Source organism: Nelumbo nucifera, chromosome 1 (assembly GCF_055504915.1).
Source record: "Nelumbo nucifera cultivar China Antique chromosome 1, China Antique-T2T, whole genome shotgun sequence".
Lineage (NCBI taxonomy): Eukaryota > Viridiplantae > Streptophyta > Magnoliopsida > Proteales > Nelumbonaceae > Nelumbo > Nelumbo nucifera.
This window is the reverse complement of record NC_142649.1, coordinates 2,092,769-2,116,990: the sequence shown is the minus strand read 5'-3', so window position 1 is coordinate 2,116,990 and position 24,222 is coordinate 2,092,769. Positions and strand designations below refer to the sequence as shown.

Sequence of the window (24,222 nt, the reverse complement as noted above, 5' to 3'; positions counted from 1 at the left end):
AAAGTATGTGTTTGACTTGCTCACTGAAACAGGGAAGATGGGTACTAGACCAGTTGCTACTCCTATTGATATGAGTCATAAACTCTCTACCTCAGATGGAGTATTGTTGAAAGATAAGGGAGCCTTCTAGAGGTTACTTGGGAAGCTGCTCTATCTGTGTATGACTCGGCCAAACATTGCATATGTTGTCAGCTGCATTAGTCAGTTCATGCATGTTCCCAGGGACAGTCACATGGCAGCAACAGAACAAATTTTGTGTTATTTGAAGGGTTCTCCTGGAAAGGGAATTCTATTTGCTAAGCATGGTCATATGAAACTTGAAACTTACACAGATGCTGATTGGGCTAGAAATATTGATGACAAAAGATCAACTTCTGGGTACTGTAGCTTGGTGGCAGGTAATATTGTCTCTTGGCGAAGAAAGAAACAATTTGTTGTTGCCAGATCTTCAACTGAAGCTGAATACAGAGCCATGGCTCATGGACTTTCTGAGCTGTTGTGGCTTCGATCCTTGATGGAGGAATTGGGTATTGAGCATGATAAGCCATTAATGTTATATTGTGATAATCAGGCTGCCATCAACATTGCTCACAATCCGGTGCAGCATGACAGGACCAAATATATTGAAGTTGACAGACATTTTATTCGAGAAAGAGTGGCTTCTGGAGAAGTTTGTCTACCTATTATCTCTTTTGAAGGAAAGTTAGCTAATTTCCTTACCAAGGGCATCCCCAAGGCTAAACTTCAGCATGATACTAGCAAGCTTGGCATGATTGATATCTATGCTCAACTTGAGGGGGAGCGTAAAGAAGATGGGCCGAATGGCCCATAGACTGTTATCTTATTTGTTTTCTTTATGTTCTTTGCTGTAATGGGCCTCAACTTGGGCCTTTCTTATATTATGTACATTTAATTATTCGCCCAGTTAAGGGCCTCTCTGTAAAATTACTAAAATTAAGTTAATGAAAAGGGATTAGGGGTGTAAGAGGAGATTAGATTCGAAAATCTCTCTCTGAACCCTTATTGCCGCCACCTTCTGCCTCTTCTGTCTTCTTGATTTCTGCTGTTCTCAATCACTTTTCTGCATCTTTTTAAACAGTCCATTCATTTCAGAAAGCTGTTTTTCTTCTATAATATTTATATATTATTAATATAAAATATAATAAAAATAACATATGTGCATATGTATAATTTTTTTGATAAATAATAAAGAATCTTTTAAAAAAGAGAATAATTTACAAAACCCACTGAGGTGCAAGGTGCAACCACTCACTAAACTTAAACAAGATTGCAACTGAGCCCAAAATAGATGATTCCTATAAACCCCTTGTTTGGTTAAAGCATCTACTAATCCATTGACCAATCTTCTTTCCTAGTGTACTCTAAGAGTCATATTGCTAGTCAACCATTTAAACCTTTTCAAATCATTCCTATAAGCCCAAATCACTGTTTTTGGATTCTTCAGCCTGTTAGAATCCTACCTAACACAGGACTCTTTGAGGGAGCCTACCTCTTGCTACAAAGAGAGGGAGAAGAGAAAAAGAGAGAAAGAGAGAGAGAGAGATTGGGAAATGAATGCTTGCCTCCCTTCGGTACTTCTTTCTTTATTTATATTTGTAATACAGTCAGTTACACTTCTTATAAAAAAAATTCTTTATTTATATTTGTAATACAGTCAGTTACACTTCTTATAAAAAAAAGACGGTCGGTTACACTGGTTCACCCACTTGCACAATCTTGTTATACATTCTGTTATAGTGGTTGTACTCAAGTGGTGTTGGTTACAGGCTGACGTGACCTTTTCTTGTAAACTCGGCTTATCATTCCAGGTATCTCTGTCTTAACAGTCCCTCCCCCCTTGAAGGAGACCTTGCCCTCAAGGTCAATGTGTGGAAATCTGTTCTGTAAATCTAAGGTTCCCAAGTTGCATCTTCAAGTGGAAGACCTAACCAAACTACCAATTGCTTCCAGTTTAACATTAATGTGATGACCTTTGCACACCCACCTGAAATCTGTTATGTGGGTAGGTTCAGTTTCAATCTATCCATCCTCAGAGAATGATGGAAGGGTTGGTGTTGTGTTGTTACTGCTCCAGCCTTTGGCCATTTTAATAACAAAGATACATGAAACACATGATGTAATTTTGATGTGGACGGGTGGAGGTTTGTATGCTACTGGCCTAATATGGTCTATGATCTGGAATGGGCCAAGATATCTTGGCCTTAGCTTGTTCCAACCGTGGCTTGCTACTGAAATTTGCCATAATGACTGTAGTTTAAGACTTGATCTCCTATTTGGTACTGAACTGGTCTGTGCTTCTTGTCGTAGGAGTCTTTCATCCATTGTTGGACCCAAAGTAGGTGGGAGTTCAGCTACTGTAACATTGCATCTCTTTGGAGAAGCTGGTCTTCCAATGCTGCCACTGATGTTGACCCGTTCTCATATGGGAGTAGAGTAGGTGGGCCCCGTCTGTAGAGTGCTTAAAATGGAGTCATTCCAGCTGCACTGTGTTAAGTGGTATTGTACCACCACTTGGCCCAATGGAGCCATTTGAACCATTGGCATGGCCAGTTTCCTGCATAGCATCATAAGTAGGTCTCTAAACACCACCTCTGTTTGGCCAACTGTTTGGGGGTGGTAGATGGTGGATTTCAAGAGTTTCACCCCTTGGAGCCAAAAGAGTTCAGCCCAAAAGCAACTCATGAAGATTGTGTCATGGTCTGATACAATGGAATTAGGAAGACCATGCAGCCATACCACTTCCTTAATAAAGATCCCAGCCTCCATTGAAGCTGTGAAGGGGTGGGAGAGATGAAGAAAGTGGCAATATTTCGTAAATCTATCCACAACTACAAGAATGAAGGATTTTCCATAGAAAAGGGGTAAGCCCATCACAAAGTCCATTGATATATTGGCCCATACTTGTGTGGGGATGGGAAGCAGTTGAAGTAGGCCTGCTAGACTTCTGGTGTCAGTGGCCTTGTATCTCTGACAGATGGCACATTCAGCTCTGAACTGTTGGACAGAATTTCACATTCCCTTCCAATGGAATTGGGCGGAAAGTCTCTTGTAAGCGTGGAAAACTCCTGAATGGCCTCTTTCTAGTGATGAGTGGAATAATTCTAGGAGCTGGTGAATGTGGGCTGAATTGCATGGTAGCACCAGTCGGTGTATATAAAACAATAAGACATCCTCCACTGTGTATCCTGGGTGGTTGGTTGGGTCATTCTGGACCGCTGGAAAATGCTCAATTCTGGGTGAATTTGGGCTTCATCCCATAGCAGATACATGAGAGAGCAAACTGGGGAAGTGAGTAATAATGGGAATAGTTGTGGTTGGCATGATAGTGCATCTGCAGCTCTATTACTGTGCCCAGCCTTGTATTCAACCACGTAATCATAGCCAAGTAATTTAGCTACCCAACCGCTGTTGCTATGGAGATAAAACTGACTGTTCCAACAAAAATTTTAAGCTCTGATGATCGGTTCTTATGATGAACCTACACCATAGGAGATAGGGCCAACAATGCTGAACTGCAAGTACAACAGTTATCAACTCTTGTACATATACAGACTTGGCCCATTTTTGTGACGCAAGTGCCATGCTAAAGAAGGCTACGACCTTTCCTCTTGCATGAGAACGGCACCAACTCCTTGGCTTGATGCAACACATTCTATGATAAAATCTTTTGTGAAGTCTGGTAGTGGGAGTGTTGGTGGGGAGGAGACAGTAGCTTTCAGTGTCTCAAAGGCCTGTTGGGCCTCAACAGTCCAGCAAAAGCCATTTTTCTTAAGCAGAATTGTCAGAGGAGTGGCAATCAACTCATATCCTTTGATGAACCAACGGTAGTACCCTATTGGGTCCAAGAGGCCCCCAACTCTTTGATATTTTGTGGTTGGGGCCAATTTATCCTACTAGAAATTTTTTCCAGGTCCACCACTACAGATCCATTTTCAACTACATACCCAAGGTAGTACCATCTGTCCAAATGCACATTTAGACACTTTTGCAAAAAGTTAACCTGTAGGTGCACTAGATGTTCGTCCCATGTAGCACTATATACTAGTATCTAATAAAAAAAAAAAAAAACTAGTACGAATTTGCACAAGTGGGACTGAAACACATCATTCATAAGGGCTTGAAAGGTTTCCAAGGCATTGGTCAGCCCAAATGGCATGACCAAAAACTCGTAGTGCCTATCGTGTGTGTGGAAGGCGGTCTTGTGGATATCATTGTCATGAACCCAAATTTGATGATACCTTGCCCTTAAGTCCAATTTAGAAAATATCGTGGCCTACCTAAGTTCATCTAGCAATTCATCAATTATCAGTGTTGGGAACCAGTCCTTCACAGTAATGTTGTTCAAGGCTCTGTAGTTGATGCAAAACCACCATGCCCCATCCTTCTTAACTAGTAGTTCTGAGAAGAATGGACTATGACTAGGTTGTATAATTTTTCTATCAAGCATATCTTGTACTTGCTTCTCAATTTCTAATTTCTAGAAACGAGGGTAATGATAAGGTCTTACATTAGTGGGCATGGACACATTCTGGCAGAAGCCCTTTTGGTTCTTCAAAAACCACAAAAAATTGTTGGAGCAATTGTTGTAACCAAGGTTCAAAGTATCATTACGCATCGGCCCGTATCGACCGATACGTATCGTTTCGGGACCCTTCCGAAACGCCCCTACAGTGGGTGTATCGGGGGTCTGACCGGTTCAGGGGATGGAGGGGTCCTAGACCGGCTCCCCTGAACTAGTTTTGAAAAAAAAATAAAAAAAAGTAAAAAAACAAGTATCAAAACGCCCGATACGCCGATAGGGGCATATCGATATTTTGAACCTTGGTTGTAACCACATATGGGTCCATTGGAATTGCTTCCTTACATTGGCTATGCAATTGTGGCTTCTCATTCTGTTTTTATTTAATTTTTTTTTGTGTGTTGGTTTAGGACAATAGTTGGATTCTTGTTGAGCTTGGGGGTATTGTCTTAACACCTACCTTTAGGATTGTATCCTATTTTTATTTTTAATATTTTTTTGTTACTTATCAAAAAAAAGGGAGGAGTGCGATGGTCATGGACACATTCAGGTGGAAGCCCTTTTGATTCTTCAAAAAACACAAAAAAATGTTGGAGTAGTTGTAACCACATATGGAAATCCTCGACCATTGAAATTGCTTCTTTGGATAAGGTTGGGCTAGCCCATTGAGAATCTATTTACATCAAAATAACGTGGGTTGGACCTGTTGCTTGTTTCCTTAATGTGGCAAGGCTGATGTGAAGGGATGAGAGATCCATTGTATGGACGCCCAAATCTTGTGGAATAAGGTGGGCGAATTTCAAAAAAAATTTCTCTCCCTTCAACTGGAAATCGCATTCCCTATTTAGAAGATTATACCTGATACAGAGAAATAGTATCCCCCAACGAAGGTGTTCACGCCCAAGGAAGGATCCAAAGACTGCTCCCACTGAAAATGGCGCAGTGCAGGATGGAGCAGAATCAGTAGTATTCTTCTCCAAGAATTCTATCATTCGCAAGAAACAACAGGATGGCACGTGAGCACAACTTCCTATCAATTCTTTCTCAAAGAACTGATGTCAAGATCGAATCTTTGACTTCTCCCACAACTGGAGATCGAACTAGATGTCTGGCGGCTGCAGGAAGGAGGCGGCAAGAAAGATCTTTGCAGGGATTGCAGAAATCTTTCTTCTCTAGTTTCAGCTCTAAAGAGGATCTGATTATGTGATGATCTCTAAAGGCTGTCGTCCCCTCCTTTTGTTACCCTAAAAGATCAGCTCCTAATCCAATTAGGAGCTGCTGATCCAAATCATATTTGGATCAAACCTCTCTTTAGGTGATAAGGATAAACCCTTATCTTATCTGCAGATTAGATCAGCCTTCTCCTAATCTCAATAGGAGATTTCTAGATCTGAATCATATTCATATCTGGACTCTCTGAGTGGATAGGGTTAAGACCCTATCCTATCTGCTGACCCATCTCAGAATTCGCCCATATTTAACTTATTAAATAAGTCCAGTTCGAAATGGGCTTTAGGCCCATTAAGCTTATGTGCTCACTTAACCTTCCTAACTGCTGCCCAGTTGGGCTTCCTTGTATGGCGTGGGACCCAAACATTGATCTACACATCAGCCACATGGGTTCGGCCTAGCCTTTGTTATAAAGCCTGACCGAATACACTGTTATGAACAGTGCACCCCCTGAAACCCATCAAATGGGCTCTATGGACCCAACACTTACCCTAAGTGGTCCATGGGCCAAGCCACCTTGTAACACCTAGGGACTGTGGGCAGATGCAAGATTAGCCCATTAGGAATTATCCTCAATGGCCTTACACTTAACCTCTCAGCCCATAATGATCATACACTGCCCGACAAGAGAGGACCTCTCCCTCGGTTGCAAGGAACAGTGTTACACTCTCTACTTCTATGGATCCCGGGAATTAAAACCCTTTTGCAAACCTTTTAGAAACCATAATATATATACATTTATATCTCATATAAAATATACTTTGCAAAACAAATCTCAACGGTTGAAATCGGCTGCCGGCAGTCTTGGTTTCTATCAGTGAGAGTGCATCCCCGATCATTACCTTTGTCCGACAAAGGGGCTGATCCTGTCACTATGATCACCCACTCAGATGAATTCCCAGACTATCCCAACATACCTAGGTTTTGACCCTCCATAAGGATCTCACTGATTGGTACATCAAAGACAGTCCAATCCGACACTTAGTGCAGTATCATAATCGAGTCTAGGGGTCGGGTGTAACTTTCCAGTTTTGCCCATCAATCTCCAAGGTCCAGGGCAATACTGGAAATCTGGTCCAGTTCAAAGATTCAATTAATCCTACACTGTATGTGCCTAGGGTCTCACCCTGGCAGCTGAGACAGGCCACCCCAACCGATTTGGTGGCACAACAGTGTCAGCCTTATTAGGATAGGTCTCCCCAGACCGACCCACTGGCTGTGAACATTCTAAACTAACACGAGTCTCATTAAGTGTCCAGTTTAAGGGTATTACACAAAAACATACCAGGGGAACATGAATCAAATATGCACTTTTATTCATTTACAATAAACTCATAAAGTACATCATTCTGATTGAAGCTAAGGGCATACAAAACTGTCTAACATGATGGGCCCTATATCTTTGGAAAGCCACCCTTGGATATGCAACTGTAATTCTCCCACCTGGAAGTCCATGGTGCGGTGGGCCCAATAGCAAATAACTGGCCCTAACTGCCTCAATTCATTGGACCCCAAGAACTACATTTGCTCCACTGATTTCCAAGGGGTGCAAATCTACCTTGAATTCATGTCCTTGTATTTTAAGCCTTAACCCCATACATATACTGTTGCACATCAGGTTGCTTCCATTGGCCACATGCACTTAGAAGGCCATGGATGGCTGGACCGGAATCCATAGTTGCCTCACCAACGTTTGTGTAACAAAGTTGAAGGTACTGCCGTTGTCTATGAGGACCAACACATGGTGCTCTTGTTTCAACCCTGTCGCTCTCATAGTTTGAGAGGATGCAAGAACAATCAATGCTTGTAGAGATACCTCTAGAAATTCTCTTATCCACTGTTCCCGTTCTTGGTCGTCAGCTAGTTCCTGCCACTAGAAGGTTCTTCCTCAATGCTCGTAGTTTCAGGTTGAAGGAAGAATACCTATTGGGTCTTGCAACAATGGTCAACCCAAATTTATCTCCACAAACATAATAGAGGCCTTCATCTCTATGGGCCTGCATCTTGACCTAGGTTATTCTTTTTACTGGCATGATTACGCCTGCATCGGAGCTCCCTTCCTTGTCCAAGACTCATGGTATGGTTTCTAGTTTACCCAAGATTCCATGTTTTGGATTCGGTATGCCTGGTCTAACTACAAGTCCCATTGGCCTATTAAATCTCCTTGCTCAGCTCGTCTTATTTTCATCCAGTCAAGCTAGTGCCGCCACATCAAGAACGGAGGTAGGTTGCATCACTTTAACCTCCAACCTCAATTCTTCATTTAAGTTACCGATGAAGCTATCAACCAATGCCTTTTCTAACAACACATGGACATGTACCACTAATCTCTTGAACGTCATTTAATAGTCTTGGACTGATTAGGTTTATTGCAATTTGGCCAAGCTCTCATCATAGTCTTTGAAGGTTGAGGTTCCAAATCGTATGGTTAGAATGTCTATGAAATCCATCCATGTAGCTCTTGGGTGTCACCGCCAATACCATTGTTACCACAATATTGTTTCTCCTTCCAAGTGAGCAAAGGCAAGGGGAACACAACCTGAGCCAAGTGTGTCATGGTAATCAAAATAGCATTCCATACAGAGCCATGGTGTTGGATCGCCTCTTGAGAAAACCAGGATGTTCTTGTACTTGGCATCTGGAGATTTAATACCAATTTGTAAGGATTCTCCCCAACACAGGGCTCTTCAAGGGAGAGAAAGAGAGAGAGAGAGAGAGGGAGAGAAACATATATAAATTGGGAAATGAATGACAGCCTCCCACCAATACTTCTTTCATTATCTATATTTGTAACACAGTCAATTACACGGGTTCACCCACTTGCACAATCTTGTTATACATTCTATTATGGTGGTTGTACTCAAGTGGTGTTGGTTACAGGCTAACATGGCCTTTTCTTGTAAACTCACCTTATCATTCCAGGTATCTCTATCTTAACACAACTGTCATCTCACTAGTATAGTACAGAGAACAATGAGTACTAACTCTGAGAGTCACCAATTGTCTTCTTATTATTAAATTTTCAAAAGTTTTGATTTTTGAATAGAACATATCGCAACAAAAATTAAATTAAAAGGCAGCAACAATGTATCATGTTGACTCTTTAGTAAACTATATATTATAAAAAATGATAGTGTAAAAAAATACAGAAGAAATTCATAAAAAAAAAATACAGAAGAAATCATAGGAAAATGGATGTGGCAAAAAATGCAAAAGCTAAGATGGATGAGTGGAAAAACTAGAAAGGATAGGATTAGAAATGAAGTTATCTATAGGAATCTAGGAGTAGCTCCAATAGGTGATAAAATGTGAGAGAGAAAGAGAGAGAGAGAGAGAGAGAGAGAGTAGACTAAGATGGTTTGGGCATGTGCATAGAAAACCACCAACTGTGCTAATTAGAAGTGATTTATTACACATTGAAGAGGCTAAAAGAGCTCGGGGTAGAGCAAAAAGGACATGGGCAGTAGTAAGAAATGATTTAAGCACTAATAATTTAACAGTAGATATGGCTTTAAATAGAATGGATTGGCGAAACGGGATTCATGTAGCCAACCCCATATAGTTGGGATAAACAATCATCCTTCATACTTTTAGTGTTTCTCCAATTGATAATTGTCCAATGCTATTAAGTATGAAAAAGAATGAGATATGTACAATATCATGCAAGCATTCCCTTTTTCACTAGCTAGCATCTGCCACCTGACTAAAAGGGAGATTTTGGAAATATTTCTCCAATAGATAATTGTCCAATGCTATTAAGTATGAAAAAGAATGAGATATGCACAATATTCATGCAAGAATTCCCTTTTTCACTGGGCTAGAATCTGCACCTAACTGAAAGGGAGATTTTGCATAAATGTATTTTCATGATTTTTTTTGATAGATAAAAATTCAATTGATTTCATTAGAAACAAATGATAAATAGATTGTTACAAGCATCCTAATATGAGGCACGAGGTGCAGCCTCACTCATTAATGTATTTTCATAAAATTTGATCTACAAGTTGAAGCCATCTTTTCACAAGAGATGTCTCCCTTGCCCAAGAATGTTTTTCCATCAAAATCCCTTTGAAATCCAATCAATTGATTGGCCAAATCTAAATCATACCTCAAAAACCATGCTCCCAAGATGTGAATCAGTCTTCTAATATCAGATTAAAAATCAGTAATTAACAATGCAAATCAGATCTGAATAATAGTGCAAGAGTTGTGTATGTCGAAGAGAAGAGGTAAGAGAAGAAGAAGTCGAATGATTCACCCTTCTCCTCTAACCCTATTTTATTAATCTCTAAAAATTAATGATGACAAGTATGCCCTTAAGTGGGCGGTCAGCTTGGCAATTACATAAAGAAAATAAAACAAGAACAAATAACAGGCCCATTAAGTGTGGCCCATCAACATAAAATAAAAGATAAAAATAAAGGATATCACACAAGCAACTGTTAGGGCCCATTCGGCCCAGGATTATGTGCAATGTTGATAGCAGCTTGGTTGTCACGATAGAACATCATTGGTTTCTCGTAGTCCACCCCCAATTCCTCTAGAAGGAATTGTAGCTATAATAGTTTTGACACACCATGAGCCATTGCCCTGTATTCTGCTTCAGCTGAGGATCTAGCAACTACTGATTGTTTCTTACTTCTCCAAGACACAATATTCCCAACAACCAGAGCACAATAACCAGAGGTGGACCTTCTGTCATCAATAAAGGCTTCCAGCTTCATGTGACCATGCTTAGCAAATAGAATACCTTTCCCTGGAGTACCTTTCAAGTAGCACAGAACCATTTCTGCAACAACTAGATGAGTATCTCTGGGAGAATGCATAAACTGACTAATAACACTTACTGCAAAGGAAATATCTGGTCGAGTCATGCAAAGGTATAACAACCTCCCAAGCAGTCTCTGAAACACTCCCTTATCAGACAAAGATTCACCATCTGTGGTAGAAAGCTTATGATTAGGATCAATGGGAGTAGAGATAGGCTTAGCTCCAAGTTTACCCGTTTCAGCAAGAAGATCAAGGACATATTTGCGCTGAGATATGAAGATACCATCCTTAGACCGAGCAACTTCAATACCCAAGAAATACCGAAGATCTCCCAAGTCTTTGATTTCAAATTCAGAGTAGAGAAATCCTTTTAGTTTACAGGCCTCTTCAATGTCATTACCCGTGACCACAATATCATCAACATAAACAATCAAGAAGGTCACCAGAGTGTTATTTCTCTTCAAGAACAATGTATGATCAGATTGTGTTTGAATGTAGCCAAAGGAGACAAGAGCAGCCCGAAATCTCTCAAACCAAGCCCGAGGAGATTGTTTGAGACCATAAATGGATTTGTGTAGTTTACACACCTTGCCTTTCATTTCTTTCTCATACACCCCTGGAGGTAGAGACATATAGACTTCTTCATGCAGATCTCCATTCAAGAAAGCATTTTTAACATCAAATTGGTGTAGGGGCCAGTCAAAGGTAGCTGCTAGAGAAAGCAAGACCCGAACTGAAATCATCTTAGCTACAGGAGCAAAGGTCTCAAGATAGTCAATGCCATACATTTGGGTGTAGCCCTTGGCAACCAACCTAGCCTTATACCTCTCAACCAAGCCATCAGAGTGATATTTAATGGTAAACACCCATTTACACCCCACTGGTTCCTTCCCTTCCGACAAGTCCACAATATCCCAGGTATGGTTCTTATATAATGCTTCAAGTTTAGTCATCATAGCATCCCTCCATTCAGGTTGAGATAATGCTTCCGGTACAGACCTGGGTATCACATGTGAAGAAACAGAATCAAGAAAGGAATAGTAGGAAGGAGAGAGAAGGCTGTAAGATAAATGTTTGGAGATGCAATGGGTTGTACACTTCCGCTTGCCCTTGCGAAGAGCAATAGGAAGGTCAAGGTCAGGGACGGTCGAAGCTGGGCCGATAGAGGGCTGACCTGTTTCGTCAGGAACTATGGGAGTGGCAAGATGCTCTTCTGAAGGAGTGGAAACAACCTGCATATGCCTGAATCTCCGCCTTTGGTAACACCTTTGGAGAGTAGGAGCAGAAGCAAGAGGAGGATCAGGGGTGAGTCCAGTGGAAGAGGTGGACACCCCATGATCAAACTCACAAGGGATGGGAAGAGGAACAACAGGAGACATAGCAAAGGGTTCATCAGATGTCTCCCCCTCAGGAGGAATACTAAAGAAAGGAGTCAACTCTGCAAAGGTGACATCCCGAGATACAAAGCGGGTGCCACGAACTGGATCAAAACAACAATAACCCTTTTGTGTATAGGCATATCCCAGAAACACACACTTATGAGCCTTAGGTTCAAATTTATGCCTTTGGTGACTATGAATATGCACATAACAAGTACTCCCAAAGACACGGAGAGGGAGAGAAAAGAGATCCTCATCCGGGAAGAGAAGACTAAAGGGGGTTTTAAAGCCAAGAACCCTGGAGGGCATACGGTTGATTAAGTAGGTAGCAATATGAACAGCATCTCCCCAAAACCTTACAGGAACATGGGATGCAAATAAAAAGGATCTGGCAACCTCAACCACATGTCTGTTCTTTCTTTCCGCCACCTCATTTTGTTGTGGAGTGTAGGAACAAGAACTTTGATGAATAACCCCAAAAGTTTCAAGATAGGTGGAGAGGGTTTTCTCAAAATACTCCTTAGCATTGTCAAAGCGGAATATTTTGATACGGATATTAAACTGGGTGAGGATGAGTTCATGAAAATTTTTCACAATAATTGGTACTTCATCCGGGGATTTCATGAGATAAATCCAAGTATAACGAGAATAGTCATCAATAAAAAGGATAAAATACCTGTAGCCCCCCATGGCTGGCATGCGATATGGCCCCCACACATAAGTGAACAATATGGAAAGGAGAAACAAATCTTTTATTACTGATTGAATAGGAATGTCTACAATGCTTTGCTAGCTCACATGACTCACAATGAAGACTAGATAAAGACACTCCTTTAAACATATCTAGGAATAGATGACTTAAAGCAGAAAAAGACAAATGACCAAACCGAAAATGACATAACAAAATTTTGTTGACAGACTCTGACACAACTGACTCGAAAGCAACTCCATGAGGTGGTCCCAAGGCTTGATCTGGTGTGCCTAGCAGGTATATTCCGTTCGCCTCATGGCCACTCCCAACCGTCCTCTGAGACTGCAGGTCCTGAAAAACACAATGAGTGGGAAAGAAGGTTATGCTGTAGTTCATGGACTTTGTTAAGCTACTAACAGATAAAAGGTTTGTGTTAAACTTAGGAACATGGAGAACAAAAGATAAGAACAGGGTGTTAGAGGTCTTTATATCTCCTTTACCAGAGATGGGGGCAAGTGACCCATCGGCAAGGGATATTTTCTCTTTCCCAGAGAGGAGATGATATGAACAAAAAAAGTTAGATAGGCTGGTCATATGGTCTGATGCACCGGAAACTAAAGCATGATTTGCTGAGGCATATGTACTTGAGTAAGCAAAAGCCGATGAAGAGGATGTACTGTTAGAAGGGTGGGCTAAAGAAACTGTAGCTTCCAAATGATTTAGGAGCCTCCCATACTTTTCAAAGTCTAACTTCATTGCAACCAACTGCTCAATGGTTGATGTTTTCTCACTCTCCTTACTTCCCCCTTCAGGTACTGTAGCAGCATTAACAGTCTTGAGTTTTCCCGCTTGACTACCCTTCTTAGGATTGTTCTTAAACCTCTCAGGGAGTAGTCCAGGGTGAAGTTTCCAGCAGGTGTCCTTTTTATGTCGTGGTTTCTTGCAATATTCACACACCTGCTCCCCCTTTTCAGTAGGCCCCTTAGATTTCATTCCTACATGTGCAAAGTGTTCTGTAGGTGGACTCTGCAACTGAACTTGTCGTCTACTTTCCTCACTACTTATCATGGCATATGCCTGTGATAGAGTAACCTCATCTCTGGCCAAAATATTCTGTCTGATAATATCAAACTCCGGGTTGAGTCCAGTGAGAAACTCGAACACCCTAATTCTCTCCACTAGCTTTCTGTACATTTCAGCATCCTTTTTACTCTCCCATACCACAGTTTCCATAACATCAATTTCCTACCATAGGGATTTTAGTATAGAGTAGTAGATTGCTACACTCTTCTCCCCCTGTCTCAGGTTCTTCACATCACTTTTCAATTTGTACGCTCGGGCTACATTCAGTTTCTGTGAATAAGTCTCAGTTGCATTGTCCCATATCTCCTTAGCAGAAGACATCCAGAAATAGTGCTGGCTTATATGAGGTTGCATAGAGTTAACTAACCATCCTATAACGGTATAGTTCTCTTGCATCCATCTCTCAAATTCAGGATCTGTCTCTTCGGGTTTCACCTTACTGCCTGTGAGATACCCGAGTTTTCCTCTACTACAAACATAAATTTTTATAGACTGTGCCCAGGCAAGATAGTTCGTCCCATCTAGCTTAATTGTGGTAACACCAGTCAAAACGGAATCTACTGGAGCAGGTCTAGAAACCGGCACCTGCTTGAACTCACTTCCGTATGTCTCCATTAATCAAACAGAAATCAAAGAACTGAAATTTTAACTATGCAAACTTACTTGAAGTCAAACCAGAAATAGGGTGCTTGAAGAACTAGGGTTTTGCCTGTCCAGCAGATGGGAGGAAGAGAGAAGATGGTGCCGCACCAATCAGACTGACCCAAACTCTTCCTAACCTGAACCGCCCTCCCTTAGAAGTCACAAGACACCTTCCAAGCACAGAGCGCCACACCCAAGCTTCACCTTTCCTGGTAACCTCAAAAATCTCTAGTTGGCTAGGGTTTTGGGCAGCAATAAAACAACATCACTTCTTGGCAAAATTCGGCCAGAACTTAAATCTCCAAACCCTTCTACCAACTAGGCAAGTGATTCTCTATACTATAGAGAACCTATCTCTCCATACACTCTCTTGATTTTAGAGTGTACAGGAACGAAGAAAGAACTGTACCCGCTGTGATACCAAGATGTGAATCAGTCTTCTAATATCAGATTAAAAATCAGTAATTAACAATGCAAATCAGATCTGAATAATAGTGCAAGAGCTGTGTATGTTGAAGATAAGAGGTAAGAGAAGAAGAAGTCGAATGATTCACCCTTCTCCTCTAACCCTATTTTATTAATCTCTAAAAATTAATGATGACAAGTATGCCCTTAAGTGGGCGGCCAGCTTGGCAATTACATAAAGAAAATAAAACAAGAACAAATAACAGGCCCATTAAGTGTGGCCCATCAACATAAAATAAAAGATAAAAATAAAGGATATCACACAAGCAGCTGTTAGGGCCCATTCAGCCCACTCTTTACATCCCAGAAGTGCAAAAGCCCTCTACGATGTTCATACCTAAAATTCTGTGCTATCCCTCAAATAATCCCAGGCTATAGGTGGCATAGCTCACTTCTCTTTGGTTCCAGATCAATTACCTCCTTGCTCCAATGGCATCCAAAGCTCAAAGAACAAAACTAGGGTTCCTACCAGTTAGGGACTATGGTTTTAGACTTGATTCCCTATCCTAGGCTTTAGGTTTGATTCAACTGATCATATCAACTACTTATCTTGGAAGGAGTGAACCAAAACCTTATGTATGAAGTTGCATCCAATGCCAACTGAGATTGGGAATTGTCCCAAATCTCAGTTCAATCCCTAATAAGAAACAAATCCAAATCCCTTTTGGCAGTAAATGCAATCAATATTGGGCATAGGATAGACAAATTTTGGATTGTGTGGGACCCATAGTGTTCTTAGTTCGAACCAACAACTGAATGATTCGTAATCACCTTGCATCAGAGTCCTAGTGGTAATAGGAGATGCCACGATGCCACGTGGCTCCCTAGACTACCATATGGTAGCCAACCTCGACCTAGGCCCACTCTAGAGGTGAGTTGTGCCAGGCCTAGCCACCCACAAGGCCCTACATAATCAATTCAACCCAGATTGTATCCAAAAGGCGTTACAACCAATCAAATTCAACCTAGATTGTATCCAAAAGGTGTTGCCCGCCTAACATACATGAATACCACTTTGAGAAAACTCAATATTCATTTCAAACACAAATTTGATCTATTAGAATCATTTGCATTTTCTATGAGTTTTAATTTTACATTAACTCATTTTATCATGTAGCTTTGAATCTTAAGTTTACAGGACAACTTCACATCTTTTTTTCTATAACCTTAGCTTCTTATTGTTTAGTAATTTGGAACAAGATAATAATTGAAAAAGGTATGCCTATACTTTTTATCATTTTATATTTTTTCACATCTTATAATGTTTCCACCATGTCTATAATTTTAACAATATTTTTGACATTTCCAACATGCTATCCTATTTTTGGACAACCAACATTTCCACTGATGCCAACATTTTAAATCTTGGTTCCTACTATTTTTCATATGTTTATATTGCCACAAACCTCAGCTAGTATTCTTTAATAACCCACAACCACCTTGGAGTCCCTTCCACAACTACATTTCTTAAACCAAGCCATTTGCACTACTCAGTCACAACCTTTTGATACAGCCATTAGCTCAACCCTTGTTGAATCCCCAACTCCTACTCATCAACCACCTTTCTATGTTTCAGCTGTGTAAATGATGTATTTGGCATCATGAAAATAAAATCATTGATAGAGGAGGTTTTTGACGCTCAATACTTATTACATTAAAAGAAAGACAATTTTACCTTTCAAAAGGAAAAATGTTGTGTCAGATCCGAAAACCTAAGGTCAGGTTTATCACGTTGCTATTGTAGATTCTTCTATTTCAACCTTAAAGAGACCACCAAAAATGTTGTCTTGCAAATTCAGTTTGCAAATTATTTATGACTATACATGTTTTTATTTATGGAAAGATGATAATCGGGCATATTTGTCACACTCCAACAGTACAAAATAACAGAGTTCAGATGCAATCGCATAGGACCAAAGGAATTCAAAATAGAATGGTGTTTCATTTCATGTATTGGAAGAATGAATACTGTAGCAACTCTTCTAATCTCACTATGAAATTAAAATGTTATTAATTAAAAATGGCACTATTAATAGAATGGAATTTGAGGGGAAAAAGGAATAACAATATAGAAAAAAAACAGCTTCGCATCTTCAACATAGGGGCCTATATCAAACTATAAAGCTAAGTGTGATGATATTGGTGTTTCATTTCATGTATTGGAAGAATGAATACTGTAGCAACTCTTCTAATCTCACTATGAAATTAAAATGTTATTAATTAAAAATGGCACTATTAATAGAACGGAATTTGAGGGGAAAAAGGAATAACAATATAGAAAAAAAACAGCTTCGCATCTTCAACATAGGGGTCTATATCAAACTATAAAGCTAAGTGTGATGATATACTCACCGGGCGCAGTGGTAGGCCTAAAGGACTCAACACACAGTTTGGAACAGGAATAAGTCTTTCTCTAGGATGATGGAACCTGCATACCGCACCAAACTTACAGTCACCGGTCTTCATGTAAAACTGGCATTCAGGTTGGTCAGGTCTCTCAGGAAATACACTTTCCCTCTGCAAGGCATACAGACCCACAGGTACAGAGCCAGAACGATAGGATGGAAATGTTCCTTGGACTCCAACACTTGTTGTGTCACTTTGCCGTGAAGTCCCATAAAACTGACTACTGACCACTGTTTGCTGCTGGCTCTCTGAAGATGAAACAGACCCCAGCTGGCCCTAGAAAGAAGAATTCCTTAACATAAACAAGTTTGTCACAATCTTCAACAGAGGACATGACACCTCATATCAAATTCAGATGCACCTTAAAAAAGTAAACTAATTTCTACCATTACCCAACAAACATAATAAAATAAAAAAGGCAAAGAAATGAATGAAATTGATAGTTTGGAATCCACCAGCAAGGTAGAAAAGGAATTTAAGAATATTCCAAGAAAAGATGCACAGCAAAGATGGTATAATTGAATGTATCATAGATAGGTTGTCTCATTTGATGAAGACATAAATTATTTTTGAACTATTTTTTGTTGATGACATTATTAGAGGATGACCTTGGTGCATTGGATTATTAAGGGTTGAAATGCTACCCTTACTCCAAGGGCTGAGATTAGCTAAGGTACTTAGAAAACATACTGGAGGAAAGTGACTTAAAAACACTGGTGGATTGGATGAAGACGAACAAAAAGGAATATGAAAATTCAGTCATGTCATAAGAGAAGTAAGGTAGCAAAAGCAAGCTGGTGTATAACTTCCAATTGGTTAAGAGATCAGCAAATGGGTTGGCAGATGCATCAGCCAACCCAAGGATCAACAGGCAGAATTACTTTGGGCTAAACTGTAAGGTGCATAAGGTTAACAAAGAAGCTGTGTAATGTGGGAAAGACCTACTCATATATAAGCGATGCATGGCATATTGCACATATTACATTCTTTATTTCATCTTAATAATGCCTTCACAATTATAGATCCCCCACCCCCCCCCCAAAAAAAAAAAAGAGAAACCCAAGAAATCACTCCAAGGAACCTAGAATCACATTAGGGTTTCAATGACTTGGAAATCAGATCTGTGATATTTTGATTATTTTATGGTGAATCACAATAACAAAAATAGAAGAAATTAGATCAGTAAGATAAGATGTAGAGAGAAGAAAAAATTAGATTTTGAGAGAGATGAATCATGGGTAGCACTATGCTCTCCCACTGTGGGTGGTGAGGTAAGGCTACGAGGGAGGTCTACCTAAAGGATGGTAGATGACCGGAGAGGTGAGGGATGTGAAGGTGTAGGCTAGAGCAGGGTAAAAGCATAGTTGTCAAGGCACCTACGTGAGCCTAGGCGACCACAGGGCACACAATCGCCTAGGCAACTAGGCGGGCGCCTAGGCAATAGAATTTGAAAGTATAAAATATATATCCCTACCCCTCTTAAGCTACTTTTTGGGTTTTTTATACTAACCAACATACCTGTATACTATCTATTAGCAACAAAATCATTCGAATAAAAAATAAAATTCCATAGCTAACATCCAAGCCAACAAAAAAGGGGGATTGCAAATAAGAAAAGAATGAAAAATAAGGGGGTGGAGCCCCTGTTTCGTTCCCAACATAAACTGTCCAAGAGGACGATGTGGATTGTGTTTAAGGGGGTGGAGACCCTGGTTCAGGCTAAAAAAAATGGAGGAGGATTGTTAAAAGTAAGAAAGGAGTACCAATGTGATTTTAGGAAGAAGGAGGAGGAGGAGGAGGCGGAGCCCCTGTTTCATCCCAAGAAGAAGAAAAGCGTACCTTGGAGGTCTTGGACAACTTGGACAGAACAATGGAAACTTCCCGGTCATCGTTTTCTCTTCTCAGCTCTTAGTCTCAGACTCAAACCCAAAGAAACTTTTGCAATTTTAATGTTAAAGAGAATTACTTTAATAAAAATTGATAATATACAACAGGGTGTATTCTAATAAGATAAAACAAACCAATAAAGTGATATAAAAGATATGCACATTCAAAAAAATAGTATAGCATATATATGGGTGAGCGTCTAATACAAAAACACATGGGCGTTGGGCGAGGCTCTTCTAAAAAACACCTAGGCGACGACTTGACAACTATGGATAATAGGGAATCCTGGGGGAGCAAAGGGCTGGGTTGCTAGGATTCTTGTAGTGTTCTCTCCCCAGATGATCTCATGTGGAGGGCTTCCAGCCTCCCCTATTTATAGAAGAAGTGTAGCTATAAGAGGGAACAAAGAAATGGTAAAGGGAAACTTTCCCATCTCAGAAAGGCAGTTATAATTCGTTAGACATAAAACAAGTAAGAAACTCAAGGTTTTGCTACATGTCCATGAGAATCTCTTAGGATCAGGAATCCCTATCTTCAGAGTTCTCATGCAAGCACATTTGTAGCTACAACCAATTTTTGAGAGCTCACTGATAATCACATGGGCTGGCGCCCTTCTGTAGAAGTGCTCAAGTGTTTACATGCTAGATCGCAGATGGACTGACATCACTGCTGCCTTAGTGGCATCATGCAATGTCCGGTTAAGTAAATGTGGCGCATGCAAAAGCACGTGATTCATCGGTTGCGTTGCGGTGTTTGTCCTTGTCATCCCAAGATCAAAGTATTGGTATCGAGTATCGTATCAGACAACTTGGATATGGAGACGAACATGGATATGCTTTGGAAACACATAAATTCCATAAATATATTAATAATACTACATTTAAAATCAAATAATCACAAATAATGTATAAATACAAAGGAAATGTACATTTGAATGGTATATATGATAAAAATATATTACAATTAATATAGCAGAATGCATAAATATCACAACTTTTATTAATAATGCATCAATCAAGAGTCCAAGACACAAACATATGCACATATTATATTTTAATTATTACATCAATTATTTTCTATTTTACTATTTTTAATTTTTTACATTAACAAAAAAGTCAACTAAATATTAAATTCTCAAATGTAAACTAGAATATCAATTAATAATTTATAAAAAATATAATTTCAATTTCAAATATATCAAATCAGTTAAAATTTCTAAGATATAATATGCAAATTTTTAATTACTGATATAATTATTACGTTATTGATAGTTTTGTTTCTATAGTTTTTTTTTTCTAAAATTAAAAATCATTTTTTGGTATAAACGTTAATTAGTAGAGTTGATAGATTCTATTTAATACTATACTCTCAAATATTTTCTAAATATTTTTTTTATTTTTGTAATTATTTAATATGTTGTTACTTAATGTAATGTAAATTAAAATATTAATTAATTAATAATTTAATAATATATATATTAATTTTAAGTATTAAAATGATTATTTTATTATTATTATCTTATTTGCATAAATTTCTAGAGTTTAAAATCATCTTTTGGTTTTAATGTAGATTTGATAGATTATTTATTACATAGGTTTATAAAATATCAATTTTGAATGTTGTTCTTTATAATTTTAGTTAAAATTGTTGAGCATAAATATATTATTTATTTGAATTACATGTACTATTTAGATGCTATATGTAATAAAAGTTATTTTATTTTAAATGTTTACACAAGTGCGAAGTTGCCTAAATGGTTTACGAATTGCCTTAACATGCCTGCCATCTAGGGGGACTCAAGTTCGAGTAACGCGATTGTCTTTAATTTTTAATAAACAAGCTCACACATATTGGTCTGTATTGCATGGTATCGGACCGACACGCACTAATACAAGGCGATATACGCCCGATACGCTCCAATACACGCCCTGTATCGAGCGTATCGTGTCGATATTTGAATCCTTGTTGTCATCACAACGTGCCTCTTTGCAGTCATTTCTTCTTAATGACAAATTTGTTGATAGGGGAATCAATAGGCTCATTACAAGTGTCATCACAAGTCTTATGTGGTTTGGGGAGTATTGTGGTCCTGCGATTTGTATTAACTTTGGCGAAGGATAGTCTTCATCGTGGATCCTGTGGTGGTTACCTTCGCATTATTATGACCCTCATCACAGATTTTGCGATGGTTATCTACATGCACTTGCACCCACTATGTTATATTGCCTCTAAAAATAATAATATGATACAATTACAAACATACCCTTGATAAGTAAGGGCAGTTGCAGCAATGAATAACATAAAATAAAAGAGTTAGGCCCATGGCCCAATATGAAATAAAGTGGACATTTCAATATCGAGAGATGGGGAAATTTTTCAAGGATATTTTACTAATTTCGCTAAGACATTTAGAAAATCTAAAAAAGTCAAGAAAATTTTCTAGAAATATGGAATTACTTAATAAACCTTAAAGGAATCGTTAGAAGAAATATAATTGCATATTTAAGGCTCAAAAACAACAGCAAAGAACTGTATTGATCAAATAAGAGAAGGTAAAGAAACTTAAATAAGTATCTTTCTCTTCGTCCAACTTTTTTTCTTTTTCCATCTCTTCATTACCAATGACATTTACTTGTCATTTTGATTTTTATCTCTTTTGTTATAATACATCTTGATTAAATTGAGCATCCTCTTTTGTAATTGTCTGTCTTTTTCTTTACTTTTGAATTATAGTGGCTTAGTAAGTAAATCATATCAAAATAGTAACCAATTATCCAATCACCGAATCCCATTCGTTCTTTTAGGAAAAGATTTAAAAAAATGGATGAATTTAATGAAATATCAAAAGGTTTCTTACAATATTCTAAAACTTTAAACCTTAAATGCATGGGTTATCAATGAAATCCAAAATATCCCTAATATATCAACAAAATATCAAAGATATCAAGGGAAGAAAAAAGTTTCTAGGAAAGATTCATATCACTGCCTAACGAAATGGGGAAATTTTAGGGAAAATGAAGGCAGACTTCTCCAAAAACAACTCTCCCTTATATGAAGTACCAATCAACTTCAATGTCTTGTCCTATTATGCAGAATAGAGTTGTCAGAATTATTAATACCTGATTGTAACAATCTAGCATTATATGTCTATCTAAATCAATTCTTAGCTCGCCCAATAAGTATCTAATCCATAACATCCCAGAAACACCATGTACCATAGCTCTATATTCTACTTCTGCATTCAAACAAGCAACAAAGGATTGTTTCTTGCCCCACCAAAAAATTACCTCGAACAAATGTACAGTAGCCATAGGTCAACCTCCTATCATCAATAGAACCAACCAAATCTACATAAGTAAATGCTTCAACCCTTATGTGTCCATGATTAGCAAATAGAACACCTTTCCCAAGCTATATGCTTCAATCCACATGCACAAATTGGCTACACGCACTAACAGCATATGAAATATCAACCATGTCATGCACAAGTACAAACGTTCACTACTGCACATCACACAACCCACACACCACAGCACACCATACCCACTTGGAAATAATCCAGTAGAGGGCTTACACCACTACACAAACCACCTAGCTATCACTCATTGTGACAGCAATCAAGTCAAGAGAAACAAAAGAAAACCATTGTTTTTTTGATCAATCAAAAGAAAGAAAAGAAAACCCATAAAAAGAAAACTGCAACCCCTTTAGATCTGTACTCTTACCAAAAAGGTTATAGAATAGAATAAGAGGAATAGGAGAGAAGAGATCACAGCCTTTTCTAGCTCTGTTCACAGCCACCCAAGTGCTCACTTAGATACCAATGAAAATATGCAGAACCATAGGAGAAGAGAGGAGAAGAAGAAACATGAAAAGGCTGATGGGAGAATAATTAATCGGATCTGTCCCAGTCATTGGAAACAGACTCTCTGTATGTGCAGGGGTAAAGCTGAATACATCTGTTCCTCCCCTGACCCTGCATTGGCAGGAGCCTCGTGCACTGGCTGCCCTGTCCCAGTTAGCTGCATGCTTTATATATAGTTTTAAAATGAGTTACAATTACTTAAATGCCCCTCTTTAAGTATGGCACACCTAAAAATAGGAGAAAACAAACACTAAACATAAAAATATAAATGAAAGGACACAAATACCCCTCTCAAGTCAGCCGATGACACTTTCATTCCTTACCTATGAATTATTTTATTTTTATTTAAGTGAATCCCTGCAATCAATTTGTCACTTATCACCTCAAAGCCTACTAGACACCTATGTAGACATTAGGTGACTTGGCCAGATGAAGCAATCACTCGGGCAATACTATTACCAAGTAGACATGGAAAATGCAAAATAAGAGGTGGAAACAATCATAAAGAATCTGATAATTCAACAGTTCTTTCCATACCTTTTTGAAATCCTAGAAAAGTTCTAGCCCTTACACAGATACACTTTAGTAATCCAGCAACTGTTCAGTTGGCCAATCATTCGTATTATATCACCATGGAACTAAACAGAGAGACAATAACAAGAAGAAATGAAACCAAAAGAAAATACTAGTAGTAGCAATGAACTAACTCAGTGTCTGAAGAAAGAGATATCAATTAATGATGTGACTTGCACAACACACACTTCTCTGGCCATGTGAAGTGCAAACCAGTACTGTGAATAGACATCAAAAGGCATTTGCAGAAAGCAAAGGATCAAAGAAGGCATGGAAAGACTTACAGTATATGCATTCCAGTTAGGAACTGATACAACACCCTGAGGTAGAATTAATTGAGCATAACTCGAAAGACCTTGCCAACGTGGACTTGGAATAAAAGAGGCCCTTGACAAGGGCCAGTTTGTCATACCTCCTGGATAAGACTGCTGACCAGGCGTTGTTGGGGAATGTACAGAAGGATAAACAGGAGAGCCAGGCAATGAAACCACCGTATTAGATGGCTGTGGATGATGGAATTTGCAAGTGTTCCCAAACTTACATTGTCCGGTTCTTAAATAATATGCGCATTCCCTCTCATTCTGGAGAAAAAAAATCAAACCAGAAAAAGAAATTATGAGCCAATGGAAAGAAATGAGATAAAATGTACCAGAACTGATCAGAAACCAGAAATGAAAATCACATCATTATA

General features: G+C 38.9%; 1 protein-coding gene across 2 annotated transcripts in view; it reads right to left on the bottom strand.

Moving 5' to 3' along the window:
- The window catches only part of ZFN1 (zinc finger protein 1), a 73,177-nt gene that overhangs the window by 5,876 nt on the left and 43,079 nt on the right, over positions 1-24,222 (bottom strand). Inside the window, exons 5-6 of one of the 2 annotated variants that reach the window (XM_019196324.2) lie at positions 23,816-24,112; positions 17,153-17,476 (exon numbers count right to left, since the gene is read on the bottom strand). In XM_019196324.2, the coding sequence (XP_019051869.1) occupies positions 17,153-17,476; positions 23,816-24,112 (621 nt within the window). Of the gene's footprint in view, positions 1-17,152; positions 17,483-23,815; positions 24,113-24,222 lie in introns of both variants that reach the window. The other variant, XM_010247660.3, reaches the window with a different exon arrangement.